Genomic DNA, 13482 nt, shown 5'->3' on the forward strand with positions numbered 1-13482 from the left:
TGTCTTTAGCTAGATTGAGATTGTTTCACACGGATCAACGCATTCTCAATTATTTCTTTCGACTACCGACTTGATGAGCATGAGCAAGCAAGCTGGCTACACTTCGCCAAGCGTGAATCTTGACCTGCAGTTTTCGAGTGTTTACAACTTCGGTGCGCGGTTAGAATGTATTTTAACATAAGAAATCCGCTGGCATATTCACTCGAAAGGTAACGTTTGCTGGTATAGCATCGAAAAGTACGAGATTCAGCGCCGCAATGGCAGGTGAAAATCAAATTCCGACTGCATGGAGTAAGCTTTGGATGTTTCGAAAAAGCGCGATAATTCTGTTGACTCCAATTATTCTGCTTCCGTTGCCACTACATCATAATACACAGGTAAGACCAACTTGAAAGTACCTTTGTCAATTAAGGCATGCCTGTGCTCATTGGGGTTTGTGCGGTTCGAAAGTTAATCTAATGATACAAATGTTTCTCCAACACCTCTCGTTTCATATTAATATATTTAGTTTGTTTGAAATGTTTTTTTTTTGTAGAAATAAAACAACGGCGCTTTGACTAACTCGTGTAAAATGCAGGCGTAGAACGACTAAAGCATAGTGGCCCTTAAACTTTTTCCGTCGCGACCCAAACCGTATCCGTATGAATCATCAATTCATCGTGGCAAACTAAGTTTGTAATTTCATAATGTCAAACGTATTAGAACCTTCTCTGATACAAGTAGGCGCGATAACTTAACTTGCTATATCATACAAATAGAAAGAGCGATTCTCAAGGCAAACGAAAACTACTAATGGAAGTAGAAAAGAATGTATAATAGGTATGTGGTTTGAAAAAGTAGATTAAGACGGCGTGGCTTCGCATTGGTACAGTTTTCAAAATTGCACGATGCGTCTTCGCGGCTGATGAAAAATGTACAAATACTTCGTTATTGACCACATCTGATTTATTATGAGCTTCAACGTTTTTTCCGACCCATTTCATAAGCGGACCAAAAATATCGTAACGCGACTACATCGTTATGCCGCATTTTTACGGTCGGCGGTCATCATCATCAGAACACCCTTCCGCACCAATGATATATATCTGCGTGTTATAATTGCTGAACCGGCGACGATTTGGAGGGATCCAACCATTCCGTATCGTATACGACGGCTATAGTGCGTACAAATCGTCTGTAGGCTCATATAATACATGTTTTTTCGAAAGTTTTCGAAAGCATGGTTTAATTATGCAGCGTTTGAAAAAGGTTTTAGAATTTGTTTCAAGCAAAGTGGTTTAAAACAGCGTTTGTTTTAAATGCAATCCAAGTTTGGATTGATTTGACTTGGGCGAATGGATTTCATCTCATGCTCGGATGCTCACCTCGTGATACAGCGAGTAATGCGAGGTTAAATTCAGATATCGCAATTCGAATTTTGTACGACGGCGGTAGCATTCGCGTGAAGTTTTTTTGTTTTTCAAAAAGGTGCTCATTTCAGATCGAAGTAATTTTCTCTTGTGAAACGAACTTTTATATTGCTAAGGTTTTCATGCTCAGCACGAACACGTACCATATAGGTCATTGACACTGCGGATAGTTTTCGCCGCAACATCACACGATTTATTTCTATAGGTTGTGAAATGTATCTACATGATATGTCTTATGTCGGTATACTGGGTAACGGAGGCATGCCCGATGGCAGTAACTGCCCTGCTACCAGTCGTCTTATGTCCGTTATTGGGATTGCAGGAAGCTAACACGGTTTGTATGCAGTGTATCTTAACGCACTAGAGCCAACTACTTCATGAAACGTAAATATCGTAGGTCACAATGCAATACGCCAGGCACACAAACTTCCTGGTCGTAGGAACATTGATCATGTGCATCGGTATTGAAGAGAGCGGCCTTCACCGTCGAGTTGCACTGAAAGTTCTCTTATGGTTTGGCTCACAACCGAGATGGTGACATACATGCGTTCTTCTAATGATGTTATGTCGCATTAACCTGTGATCTCATTTTCAGGATTTTGCTCGGGTTGATGGTAATATCGGGGTTTCTATCGATGTGGCTGATGAATCTCTCTACTGTGTCTCTTATGCTACCGATAACCTTGGCTGTTTGCAGCGAAATGAAGATTGTACTGAAATCATCGATGGAAAAGTACCATGATGACGGTCAGTCAAGAAATACGAGTCTGTGCACTGTGAGCACCAGGTCACATGCTTCCATCCAATCCCACTACCAGGGGTGGCCAACGTTTTCAGCCGAAGGGCCACATTCGATTGACAAACTATTGCGCGGGCCACTAGCCGCTCCAAGCGCGAAAATTTTCCGAAGTTAGTAGGTCAATAATGTCTCCATTTGAATATATTGCGGGCCTGCTGTATATCGCTGAGCTCAATTTGCAAGGACAAGACTATTCGGCGCCCGGACATATCGATATCGAAAGCTTCGACCCACATGCAGTGGTGGCTTTTGGGGTGGGCGAGGTGGGCGGTCACCCGAGGCCCCCCTGGTCGAAGGGCCCCCCCTCTTTGGTGTATGCGCTTTTTCCAGGATAATAGCGGATAAACATGGAAATCCGTGTACCAAGCAAGAATATGATTCCGTACAGATGTGTCAATCATCATCAAATCTCTGCATTTGTTAGAAAAGTCCCGTATTCCGATAATTACCACGTCTCTGCATGCGGTTGAATATGGCCCCATCTTGACGTGGTGAGAGATGCAAAAGGGGGGTCTGGGGGGTCAGATACTTATAGGGGCCCCCCGGTAAGTCTCGCCCAGCCCCCCCCCCCCCCCGTTCGTAGGGCCACCACTGCCCACATGCGTCAATCATTTTGTGCCTATAGGTTTCATAGTCTAAGGTCTTTCTGCGAGCGCAAAAGCAAGGTCGCATATGTTGAACGACACTTTGGCTCGTAATCGTGAATATAGTTAGACTCAATCTTATACATTAAGTGTTCTTTCATTTTCACAAAGGGGTAACACAATATTAAAAGCAAGAAATTGAGTGACAACATGTTGCGCGACGCGTGTAGAAACTTTTACTTTTGATAAATCTGTCGCAAATTATTCTGCTTTCTTGTAGTGTACGAAGATCTACCAAAAATGTGACTGGCTCATGGATCTGCCAATGCGTCGGAACTGAAATTTTAGTCATCACATCTCAAGTGTTGCAGCCAGACTAATCGAATTTTTCGGTTGGCCTTACAAGTTCACAATCTATGCGCAATCCATTTTTTATAATACTACTAATTTCGGACATTACCTCGCGGGCCATTCAAAACCTTCTCGCGAGCAAAATATGGCGCGCGGGCCACGGGTTGGCCAGCCCTGCACTAAGTGACCAATTGAAGGTGCCAAATTTCTATATAATTAAAATGTTCCCAGCGTTATACGTGATACCTGACCAGAGGTGGTCAGTAACGAAGTATACTTCTAATTTTTGGAAGTACTCAAGTAGTTTTCCTCTACTTCTGGTACTTACTCGAGTAGATCTGGTTTGCTCTACTTCTACTTCTACTTCGTAACATTTTGCGATCTACTTCCTTACTTTTCGTTATTTTCAGTTTGTCAAGTAGAAGTAGTTCAAATCCCAATACGAAGGATAGCCTGAGGAATTTCACCAACATTTAATAGTCATTTAAGTCAAATAAAGCCCAGAAATTTTATTGCGCTTCGCGCTCAGTAGTCATGGGCGAGTGACAAATATGTTTTCACGAAAGTATCAGTGAATATAATTTAGGTACCGGATTGCTTGGTTCCGCTCACACCGCATATCAAATATTTCATCACAGTAAATATGGCCCACCATAACGTTTGAAACTACTGTTTTGCAATCTAGCAATTACCTATCACATCGTAATTTAGCAGCCCATGACGTGTCCTGCTAATCTGGAAAATCCGGCTTTTTTAACGTTACACCTGTTTTAGCAGATCACCTTTGAAGCTTGATGGACAAAAGACATGAAATATATTTTCCGCTTTTTAGAAGTTGTATTTGTATTTCACTTTCAATTCCGAGTATCATGTTTTGAGTTCTAATTATACTTTCAGTTATTTTGTCTGCAGAACATACATGTTGAAGCATAAAAGCAAGTATAGTAATGCCCCTATTTTCCGAAAATAAAGCTACGCTAAATATAAATTTTACGAAAAACAATATTTGGTATTAACGTCTACTAATCGTGCAAAGTGTTGAAACCGTATCCGATACAACTTCTCCGTATTGCTCTTCGCCTAAACTTGGGGCCTTATAATATGGGGTAAGTCGTCATGCGAGGATATTCTCTAAAACGGCGTCTCCTAGTAAACAAAGAATTAGTATCGCATTTTCATATCAATACTATAATTTGCATCCCATGATGCGAAAGAATGCTTATTCTGTCGAAAATTGTTACCTCCTGCGATGCATCAATACGAATCAAGCTCTCTGCAACTTCCGCATATAGCTCAATTTGAAGCTTTTGACAGTCCATCCGAACGAATTAAGACTGTGTTCAAAACTACTTACTTACTTGAGTAGATTTAAAGTCAGTCAATTCTACTTCTACTTCAAGTATAGTTTTGGGTGGCTTATGGAGGAAGTACTTCTACTCGTACTAGAGTAGATTTTTTCGTCGCTACTTCTACTTCTACTTGAGTAGCTTTCATGACTACTTTGACCACCTCTACCTGACACAAGGGACGAAAAGACGTCATTGCAGTTTACATCCCGCCAATTTGTTATCGGGACATTGTGATGACATGAGCATTCTCTACTTCACAATTGATCCATAACTTCACGTCATGGTTAGTTACATATTACGCAGCTCCCCATTCCTCAAATGTTCTTACTGGTTATATACGCTGAAGTATCCTGACGCTTATTACTGAAACTGACCGCTGGTTACTTTCCTTATTTAGACAAAGAAGAGGATGAAGCTACAGAGCGGATACTGCTCAACTCTCCAGAAGTCACAGTCAATCCGGCTGCTACGAGTAAAGCTGCAAACCTAGATAATGAGGTACCTGTCTATTCTCTATAGTAATTTAAACGAAATATATTGATTCGAGCTGCAATGAGCTGGGGCTGAAGGCTAAACCGTATCATGCATGATCTGAATGCCGGCACCCACATGAGTTATACTAAATTTTTCTCGGAATCTGTTCTCGTGACATGCGTGGATATGATGCGGGCGATGTATCGTCCACATTCCCAACATCCGACGGTAGGAATACAATTCATAGCGCAGAAACACATCAGTGATGGCGAGACGCCGCAGTTAAATGGTGACCAAAACGAGGTATAAAATGAGCAGACGTTTGTCTTCCGATTGCGTCAATGTTTACACTTTACACCACAGGTGGAGAGCCCGCGGCCCTCATGCTTTTTATCGTAGCCCCGGTAGCCCCATCAAGACATAGTAGGCCTAATTGAAGTGTAAAATAGCATACAGTAGGATTACCATATTTCGGATCAGAAAAGAAGAGCACTTTTTACAAATCACAAAAGTTAGTTTACCGGACAAAACTGCTGATACTAAAATTTCACGGGAAATCCTGTTGTGTTGACTAATAAAAAGATAAAAAAATAAACAGTTCATTTTCCAGTCCTACTCCCGAAAGACCCGCTCGAGCATCCATATTAGAGATTTCTCGTCATTTATGACGTACTGCGCTTGTCCATTAACCTGATTGTAAATGCTATAAAGAAGGACGAATTGTCAAAAATGAGGACATTTAGACGTCCACGGAGGACATTTTCAATTTCCTGAAAAGTAGGACAAATCCTCCTAAAGGAGGACATATGTTAACCCTACATGAATTATGTTCGAGTGAAATTTTCCATTAAACGACTTCGACTGGTAAGGAGATCGTATTCAATATTTCTCCGCTCACTGCGGTTAATCACCGTGGGTTGTCAATTTGTCATCGCTTACCACATTGTAAGATTTCCTTCTTTCAATTATTCAAAATGCATTACAGGATTTGACTCCGCGCATCACGGACGAGAACATAGAGAAAGCTATGCTTTTCGGTATCTGCTATAGTTCAACAATCGGTGGTATATCGACTATCATTGGAACTCCGGCAAACCTAATCGCACTTGGGAGCTTTGAAGACAAGTGAACAGATTTAGTTGTAATTCACATGTTCGCACAGATCATAGAAACCTTTCTGAGCTCTATCGAACCAATAGTTCCAATTCAGTAGGCCACGCATTGTCTCCGATCTCGCCAGATTGCTCGATGGACAGCGAATGTTAAGACGGTCACGTGTTAAGCGAAGGTCATGAATCCTCGCCGATGTCCGATTTGAGAACCATCATGCAATCAATGTCAAAGCATTTCGGAAGATACCTTCGATATTCTGTGAACCGTCATCCTTCAATTTTAGATCTGATCAATACGCCGTTAATTTCCTCACCTGGCTCTGTTTCTGTCTACCGATATCCGCGACGGGTTTATTAATTTGTTGGATGTGGCTTCAAATACGCTTTTTGAGCGTAAGGTAACATGTAGTCCACGTTAAATCCGCTTGATACGTAACCGCTGCATGCTCTGTTCAACAGAGACATGGTAAAACGAAGCGACGATGCCGCGGCCAAGAAACGGGTGCAAAAAGTGTTGCAAAATTTATACAATGACCTACCTCCAATGAGGTGGCCTTCTTTCTTTTGACACGAAGCGTGTAGTGGTGTAGTGTTTCGATTTCTTGATAATACGTGATTTATTTTTTAGCTTTGCGGAAAAGGCGATCGGAGCGCATTTCATTGCTTTGGTTTTCTTGTGGGTGTTTCGAGACCCCCGAGTATTTCCTGGTTGGAGCAGTTTATTTCACGGAGGGTGAGTACTGAGTATAGCCTACACCAGGGGCGGGCAACTTCTCCAGACGGCGTGCTGGATAAGGGAAAATTAAATACTTGGCGGGCCGAATTCTTGAATCTATACATTATAATCGTATTTATCCACCTACACAAGGTTGAATGGTATATTTAATGTAAACTTCAAGTTTGAAGCACAGAGACCAAAACAGTAAATTCACTGAATTGATTAACGTAATCAACTTCAATAAAGCTGTTCATGGCAATGAAACATCTGTGGACGATCAAAGCTGTGCACGGGTTATTTGAACTCTGACTGCATGACGGACACAAGGTAGTGGAAAATTGCGGCAGACTATAACCGCGAGCGATATTATTATGTAACACCGTAAACTGTCTGCGGGCCGCTCAAAATCCCGTCGCGGGCCGTCTGTTGCTCGTCCCTGGCCTACACGTACACCGTGTAGCCGCATAGCTGTGAACTAGTGCAAGTGGATGAAGTATATATAGCGAAAATCTAATCTCACGGGGCGAAAACATTATGGCCTTTCCTTGTACAAAAATTCCATTGTGTCGTCATCCATACTCAATACGTCCCAATACGCTCTCTCAATCTCTCATTGTTGAGAAAACTTCGCCCCCTTTTTACTGGCTGTTCGTATGAATGCAGGGGCAGCGAAATTTCATTTAAACGGCGATGAGCAATGGACCAGATTGTCGATCGGGTTCAAGTAGAGGTATGTCGTTTCTGTTACTGACCACCTATCTATTTTATTCGCATCATCATCTATTTATGACGCCGCGGAGATATTATTGTCACTTTTCGATTCTCATTCCCATTATAACCATAGAGACCTGTTGTTTAGCGATTCCCCGACGTTGATACTCACTGTGAGTGATGGGGGCGTAAAACTTGCGAAATATTCATTTCCTTCAGATACCCTATGGATTCTACCACGGCTATGCTTGTAGGTATGAGCGTATTTCTTTTCCCCAAAAAGAGCTCCTCTTTTTCGTGGATTTGGCGAAGAGACGAAGGAGAGGAGCTAACCGGAACATCCCCGTCTCTTCTCGAATGGGCAACGTTTCAAAAGAAATTTCCGTGGGACATATTCGTGCTGATGGGAAGCGGCTACGCTCTTGCCCAAGCTTGTGTGGTAATACACGTTTGGAGTGTTATATCATAGATTAGTGTGATCGATATTTTCTGGTGACAAATGCATGAGCAAAAAATTCTTTGTGGCGTTATGTTGAGAGAGTTTGGTCCTTTCAAACTGTTCTGCTGAGATGAATAATGAAAAGGGTTTATTATCCTCATGTGCTGTTAAAATTGGTCCCGTCATTCATGCATGAGGTGACTATCCACAGCCTCAAACCCGGGGGATGCCGCACCCCAAACCCGGGGGATGCAAGCTCAAAGGACGCCCAAAAAAAATTATTTGTGTAAATTAACGTCATGTAGGGCAGTTTTGGAGAGATTTATCCAACTTGATTTTTTTCGTGATTTAGTGTCATTGAATTTCCTGGCTTTAATATAGTTACCCCCTCAGCAAAAAATGACAAAATACGAACAGTTTGGGACTGTGAAACGTCGGCCATTTACACGCCACGATACACCAATGAATAAGAAGTTTCGGAAAAATATGCGACTGGGCAAAGTTAGCTGCCAAAGAGTTTGACGGCGATAAAATTATGGTCAGAATCCTTCGATAGAAATATGTGTACATAGGCCGAATACTTTGTCCTAACAATCCTAGCCCCGCAGTACAAATACGACCCGCAGAGGTGAGCCCCTTGAAAAAATACCAATTTGGAATCGTGTTCTAGTTTGGTCTGGTATACGTGTGGGCGATTTTGATATATTGTGAAAAGCAACAATATTTACGGGTGGTCACGAAGTATCAACATGCAACAAAGTAATTAATCACCTGCAATTAAAATTAATACTCGATGTGGATTCGAGTCGTCGAACCATATCGCGCTCACTCCTAAATACAGGATCTGGGCTATATATACTAGTCGATGCTGATATCTTCCAATGAGAACAATATACTTATGAACTTGCTAGCTATCGGTTTTGGCATCAGGACGAATCCAGGTCATTGATTTCGGCCAACATGCGGCGGTTATTCACGGCAAGATATCCGTCGGTCCGGCCAGTTCATTACGACCGACCAATATACTAGGGATGGTGTGAACGTGAGGTTCACGTTCGCGTTCTGTGTGTGAACCTCGGAAATTTAGAGGTTCGCGTTCACAACAGAACCTTGGTAGGTTCTGCACTGTGAACCTTTTCCATATATTACAATTTTCACTTCATTATAACATCTTTGGTTCAAATGTATTGCATTTCAACTGCGGGCCACTCTATGCATGGCGCTGGCAGCATTCAAAATCAACACTAAACGAGCTTGTACCTTCACAATCTGAAAATTTTTACCGGCTTTGGTACAAACGTTTGCCCAAAATATCCAGCTTTCCGTCTGTGAATATTTTATGACTCTATATGCTGTGAGCTTGACCCGCAATCACACAACATCACGAGCGAAATACGTAGTCAGCGAATGATACTTATATGTATATATGTAAAAATATGTATGTAAAATGTATGTATGTAAATATATGTAAATGTATGTAAATATGTAAAAATGTAGAAGGTGTGCGGGGTCAATCTTGACTTCATATCTTTATTGCATCATTAATATCAAATCCGTGCGACTGAGGTATTGGCTACTGCTGTATAACTTGTTAATGGGGTAATATCGGTTACAAGTATAGAAACCCGTTTTGCACTCTGCTCACTCAGACGCCGAATACATTGTCCTGTCTGGCCTAGACTGTTAAGGCGTAAGCTTAGATTCCCTGGTAAGTCTTCGTCGAAATTGTTGGCAAAGCGACGGAAGATAGTGATTTTATGGGAGTATTATATCCTTTGATTGCCTCAGTTGATACATTTAGCGACGTTTAAAACGCCAATATGTACTTCAGCATTGTGGCATTATATGGCCCGAGTCGTCGCTAGGTATCGCGTACATTAATATAGGCTATCACTTCATTGAAAGATATGGTTGGAATTAGCAATATGACGTCACGTGACGTCATGAGGTTCAAGTTCGGGTTCACACAGAACCTTTTAAAAAGGTTCGCGTTCACACGAACCTGAACCTTTCAGAGGTTCACACCATCCCTACAATATACCATTCGTGTTTCTACGATCGCAATTCCCGAACACTAATCCTTAATGAGTGCATATTCGACTGCGTGCTATAAGCGAAACTATATTATACCATACATTTTCGACCAACGTTAACCTGATTGCAGCGACATACTAACTTCCATTAGTTGAATAGAAAGGGGTAATAGCCAGTCAGAACAATATACGGAATAAAATAGTAGGCTACATATGGATAATGAAAGTATATTGCAGCGATGGCCACCCCGAAAGCCTTGGATGGATTGAAAAAGGCGTCCCCAATAAGATCTCGACCAACGATAACCGCACAATATAAACGAAACCTGCGATCTGGAATCGTCCTGACGCCGGCACGGCTGACACAGACTACACTATACTTGTTTTTAGGACTCGGGACTTTCGGACTCCATTGGTTCGTTGCTGGTGAAACTAGATGGAGCACCAACCTGGCTGATAATTCTATCGATATCAACACTCACGTCAATCGCAACAGGTAGGCTACGCAAGAGGTTGCGTAGGATCAAACAATATGCTATATAAAATGTATTTGGGGTTGTGTTTAAAAATAATATCAATTTAAAACAAATATGTTTAAAACAAGGACCTTGTTTAAAACATATTTTTTATTTATTTTTCTAAACCAAGACGGCACGCACTTTCAATTATGGCTTCACAGCGGATTGATTTTCGTAATTGAAAATATAGGGTAAAGATAGCTCCTTTGACGAAATAGGTTTCCAACCCCTGAAATATACAGACCAAAAATATATTTAACCGGGACTACATCGTCTTGCAGAATTTTTACGGTCGGCGGTCATCCTCATCAGAACATGCATTCGGTACCAATGATCTATATATACGTAGGCCTACTATAGCTGCTAAACCGGCTATTTCGACGGTTCCAGCCATCCCACCTCATATCGTATACGTCGGTATGCTCGGATGAGTATTGGGACGACCCGAGTCAACTTTTTCAGATGACTTGCTTTGACTCGTGTCACTTGCGAAAATGACTTGACTCGGTGTTTCAAAATATATTGTCTCGTGATTTTCGAGTCAATTTAAAGTCATCAGAGTCGACTAAGTCGCGCTGATATCATCTATGTGAGCAACCAAACATTAAATGAATGCGCACTGCGCAGCCTGGTTTTACTGAGCCTCCATCGGCATGTCACAAATAAATTAACCGCAAACGACGTGATTAGAGCTTACGTTGTCGTAGACTAGTGGTAATCTAACTATAGCGGAGTGTTAGACTGCTCAATATTGGCACCGTAACCAACCTGTTGTATTATTTAAATCAAACTGATCGTTAACAATTGGCGAAGGCGTAAATTGTATCGTGGAGATGTGTCGGTGGATTGTGTATTGCATCATATCAATTCGTTTCAACTTTCTGAGGTTTCATCTTTTATAATCTATTTAGTCGAAAGTTACCGACGTAGTTTAGCATTTCAACGTATATGTGAGTCATACAATGCCCTGTTGAAGGTTTATAACTCGATATTCGATACTCGATTCAATATCAATAGCGAATCAATCCCTACTTGTTCAGCCATCTTATAAAATGAAAAGAATTATATCATGCCGATCAATACAGCGTAATGGTGAAGCGTCCGACTTCTTGATCGGTATGTCGTGGGTTCAATCTCCGGCTGGGTCAGACTAAAGACCTGATTAGTAACCCTGGTATCCATGACTTCCCTGCTTGGCGCTCATGCATTACTGGGATAGCATGGAGGGGTGGTGCAAGACTTAGAAAGCCATACAAGGCTATATCAGCGCCTTCCTTGTCCAGCAGCATATGCACATTATGCACTCATGGAATGCATATGCGCAGATCGTGTGTATGTATGTCAGGAGTCGGTGTATACGCCACAAAAACATCAAGGACAAAATAAACTATGTCCTTTCCTTTCCTTCCTCATATTTCAAAAAAATTGACACGACTTTGTGACTTGACTTGATTCGAGTCACTTTCGAAAATCGACTTGACTTGACTCGAGTCACAATGAGCAATGAATCGAGATGCCTTGTGACTCGAAGGTAGCATATTGATCCCGACACTGACTTGGATATAGGTTGTTTTCCCTCAGGCTATTTGCACAATTCTCAGGTTGCATTTTTAGGCTAATTTAGCGTTTATAGTTTAACACCTTCTGAAGTGAAATCACTCTGGTTTTTAAATCTCAAATATTGTCGATTATAGCAAGAATATTCAATATATATTTGAACGATGCCTAGCCTATCCGTGAAATCGTTACGGCCACATGCAGGAAAGTTATTACTCCTTGCTTTCAAATTAGCACCGTTTAATGATGTCGTCTGTCGGCTTATAACGGCCTGGGAAATCACGGTCGCCTCGTTAGAATCGTGATCGTCCTTACGAAGGCGGTCTGCTTTAAATCTAGAATTAGAATTTTTCGCGGCTGACACCAGTGGAATTTCCCCAATAAGCAATACTTCTATTTTACAGAATTCACCAGCAATTCTGCCACCGTAAGCATACTAATTCCGATACTGCTACCGATGTCTCAAAGCGTAGATATTAGTCCAGTCGAGGTATTGCTGGCGGTAACCTTATCGGCCTCGTTTGCTTTCGCTCTCCCAGTGGCGACGCCCACCAACGCAATCATATTCAGCACTGGCTCAGTTACGATTCGTGACATGGTGAATAGATATATAGTACAATTCCTCTTGCCACCGCGCCCTATTCTAAGATAATATATTTTCAGATACTCACTGGCATTCCTCTCAACTTCGCTTTCGTTTTGCTCTTGAATGTGATGATTCCTCTTACCGGTCCAAAGATATTCAATTTCGACAACAATTCTACTGCTAGCCAATTCAGCGGAACTGAAATGCCCTGGAATGTAACTATGCTGGTTGCATGAGCTACGTCGCAATTTTGTCGTCACTGGGTCAAAAAATATGTATCAGGACATATTTTTCACACACAGGGTATATTGCTAAAACATTATTCTCCAAAATCTGTTGTTTCAAATATAATAAAGCGATGAACAGACAAGAAATTGTTAATTTCATGTACCAGCTCTATTGTGGTCTATATCCCGCAGCTATAGCTATATTTCATTGTGACATCATCTACACCAGACCTGGGCAAATTTGGTCAGCTGGCCGCGACGCGATTCAGACTGGTCCGCAAAAAGCAGCCTGGAATTTTGAACATAAAACCTACTTTTGAATACTATAACGTGTAAACTAAGATCATCATAGGGCATGGGTGGGCAAACGTTTGAGCTCGCGGGCCGCATTCAACATCTGAATCCATTCGCGGGCCGCACTATATAAAATTGGGATTATAAACCAAAACGCAATATTGATATTTGATTATATATTGAGGACATGGAGATAATATATAGGCCTATGGTTGTTTGAAACAAGCCAATGCTTTGATGATATCGTACACGCGTCAGAAACATAAAGTGGCGAGATTTCATAGGCTCCCCGACCTCAATAACCAATTTGTCAAACTATAG

The 13482-nt window shown here is 41.6% G+C and overlaps 1 protein-coding gene across 2 annotated transcripts; it reads left to right on the top strand.

Annotated features, from left to right (window-relative positions):
- Positions 1-107: 107 nt before the first annotated feature.
- LOC145446303 (solute carrier family 13 member 2-like) lies at positions 108-13014 on the top strand. Of its 2 annotated transcripts, XM_080324558.1 has the most exons (13): positions 108-377; positions 1615-1743; positions 1807-1943; positions 2005-2156; positions 4890-4990; positions 5952-6091; positions 6363-6476; positions 6538-6627; positions 6707-6811; positions 7727-7946; positions 10370-10475; positions 12459-12652; positions 12718-13014. In XM_080324558.1, the coding sequence occupies exons 1-13, from the start codon at positions 258-260 to the stop codon at positions 12874-12876; spliced, it is 1767 nt and encodes a 588-aa protein (XP_080180684.1). In that variant the 5' UTR covers positions 108-257; the 3' UTR covers positions 12877-13014. The 2 variants fall into 2 exon arrangements, with proteins under 2 accessions (XP_080180684.1, XP_080180685.1); XM_080324559.1 differs by lacking the exons at positions 6363-6476; positions 6538-6627.
- Positions 13015-13482: the final 468 nt, after the last annotated feature.

This window comes from Botryllus schlosseri, chromosome 9 (genome assembly GCF_051294905.1).
Source record: "Botryllus schlosseri isolate E-star chromosome 9, Bs_hap1, whole genome shotgun sequence".
Lineage (NCBI taxonomy): Eukaryota > Metazoa > Chordata > Ascidiacea > Stolidobranchia > Styelidae > Botryllus > Botryllus schlosseri.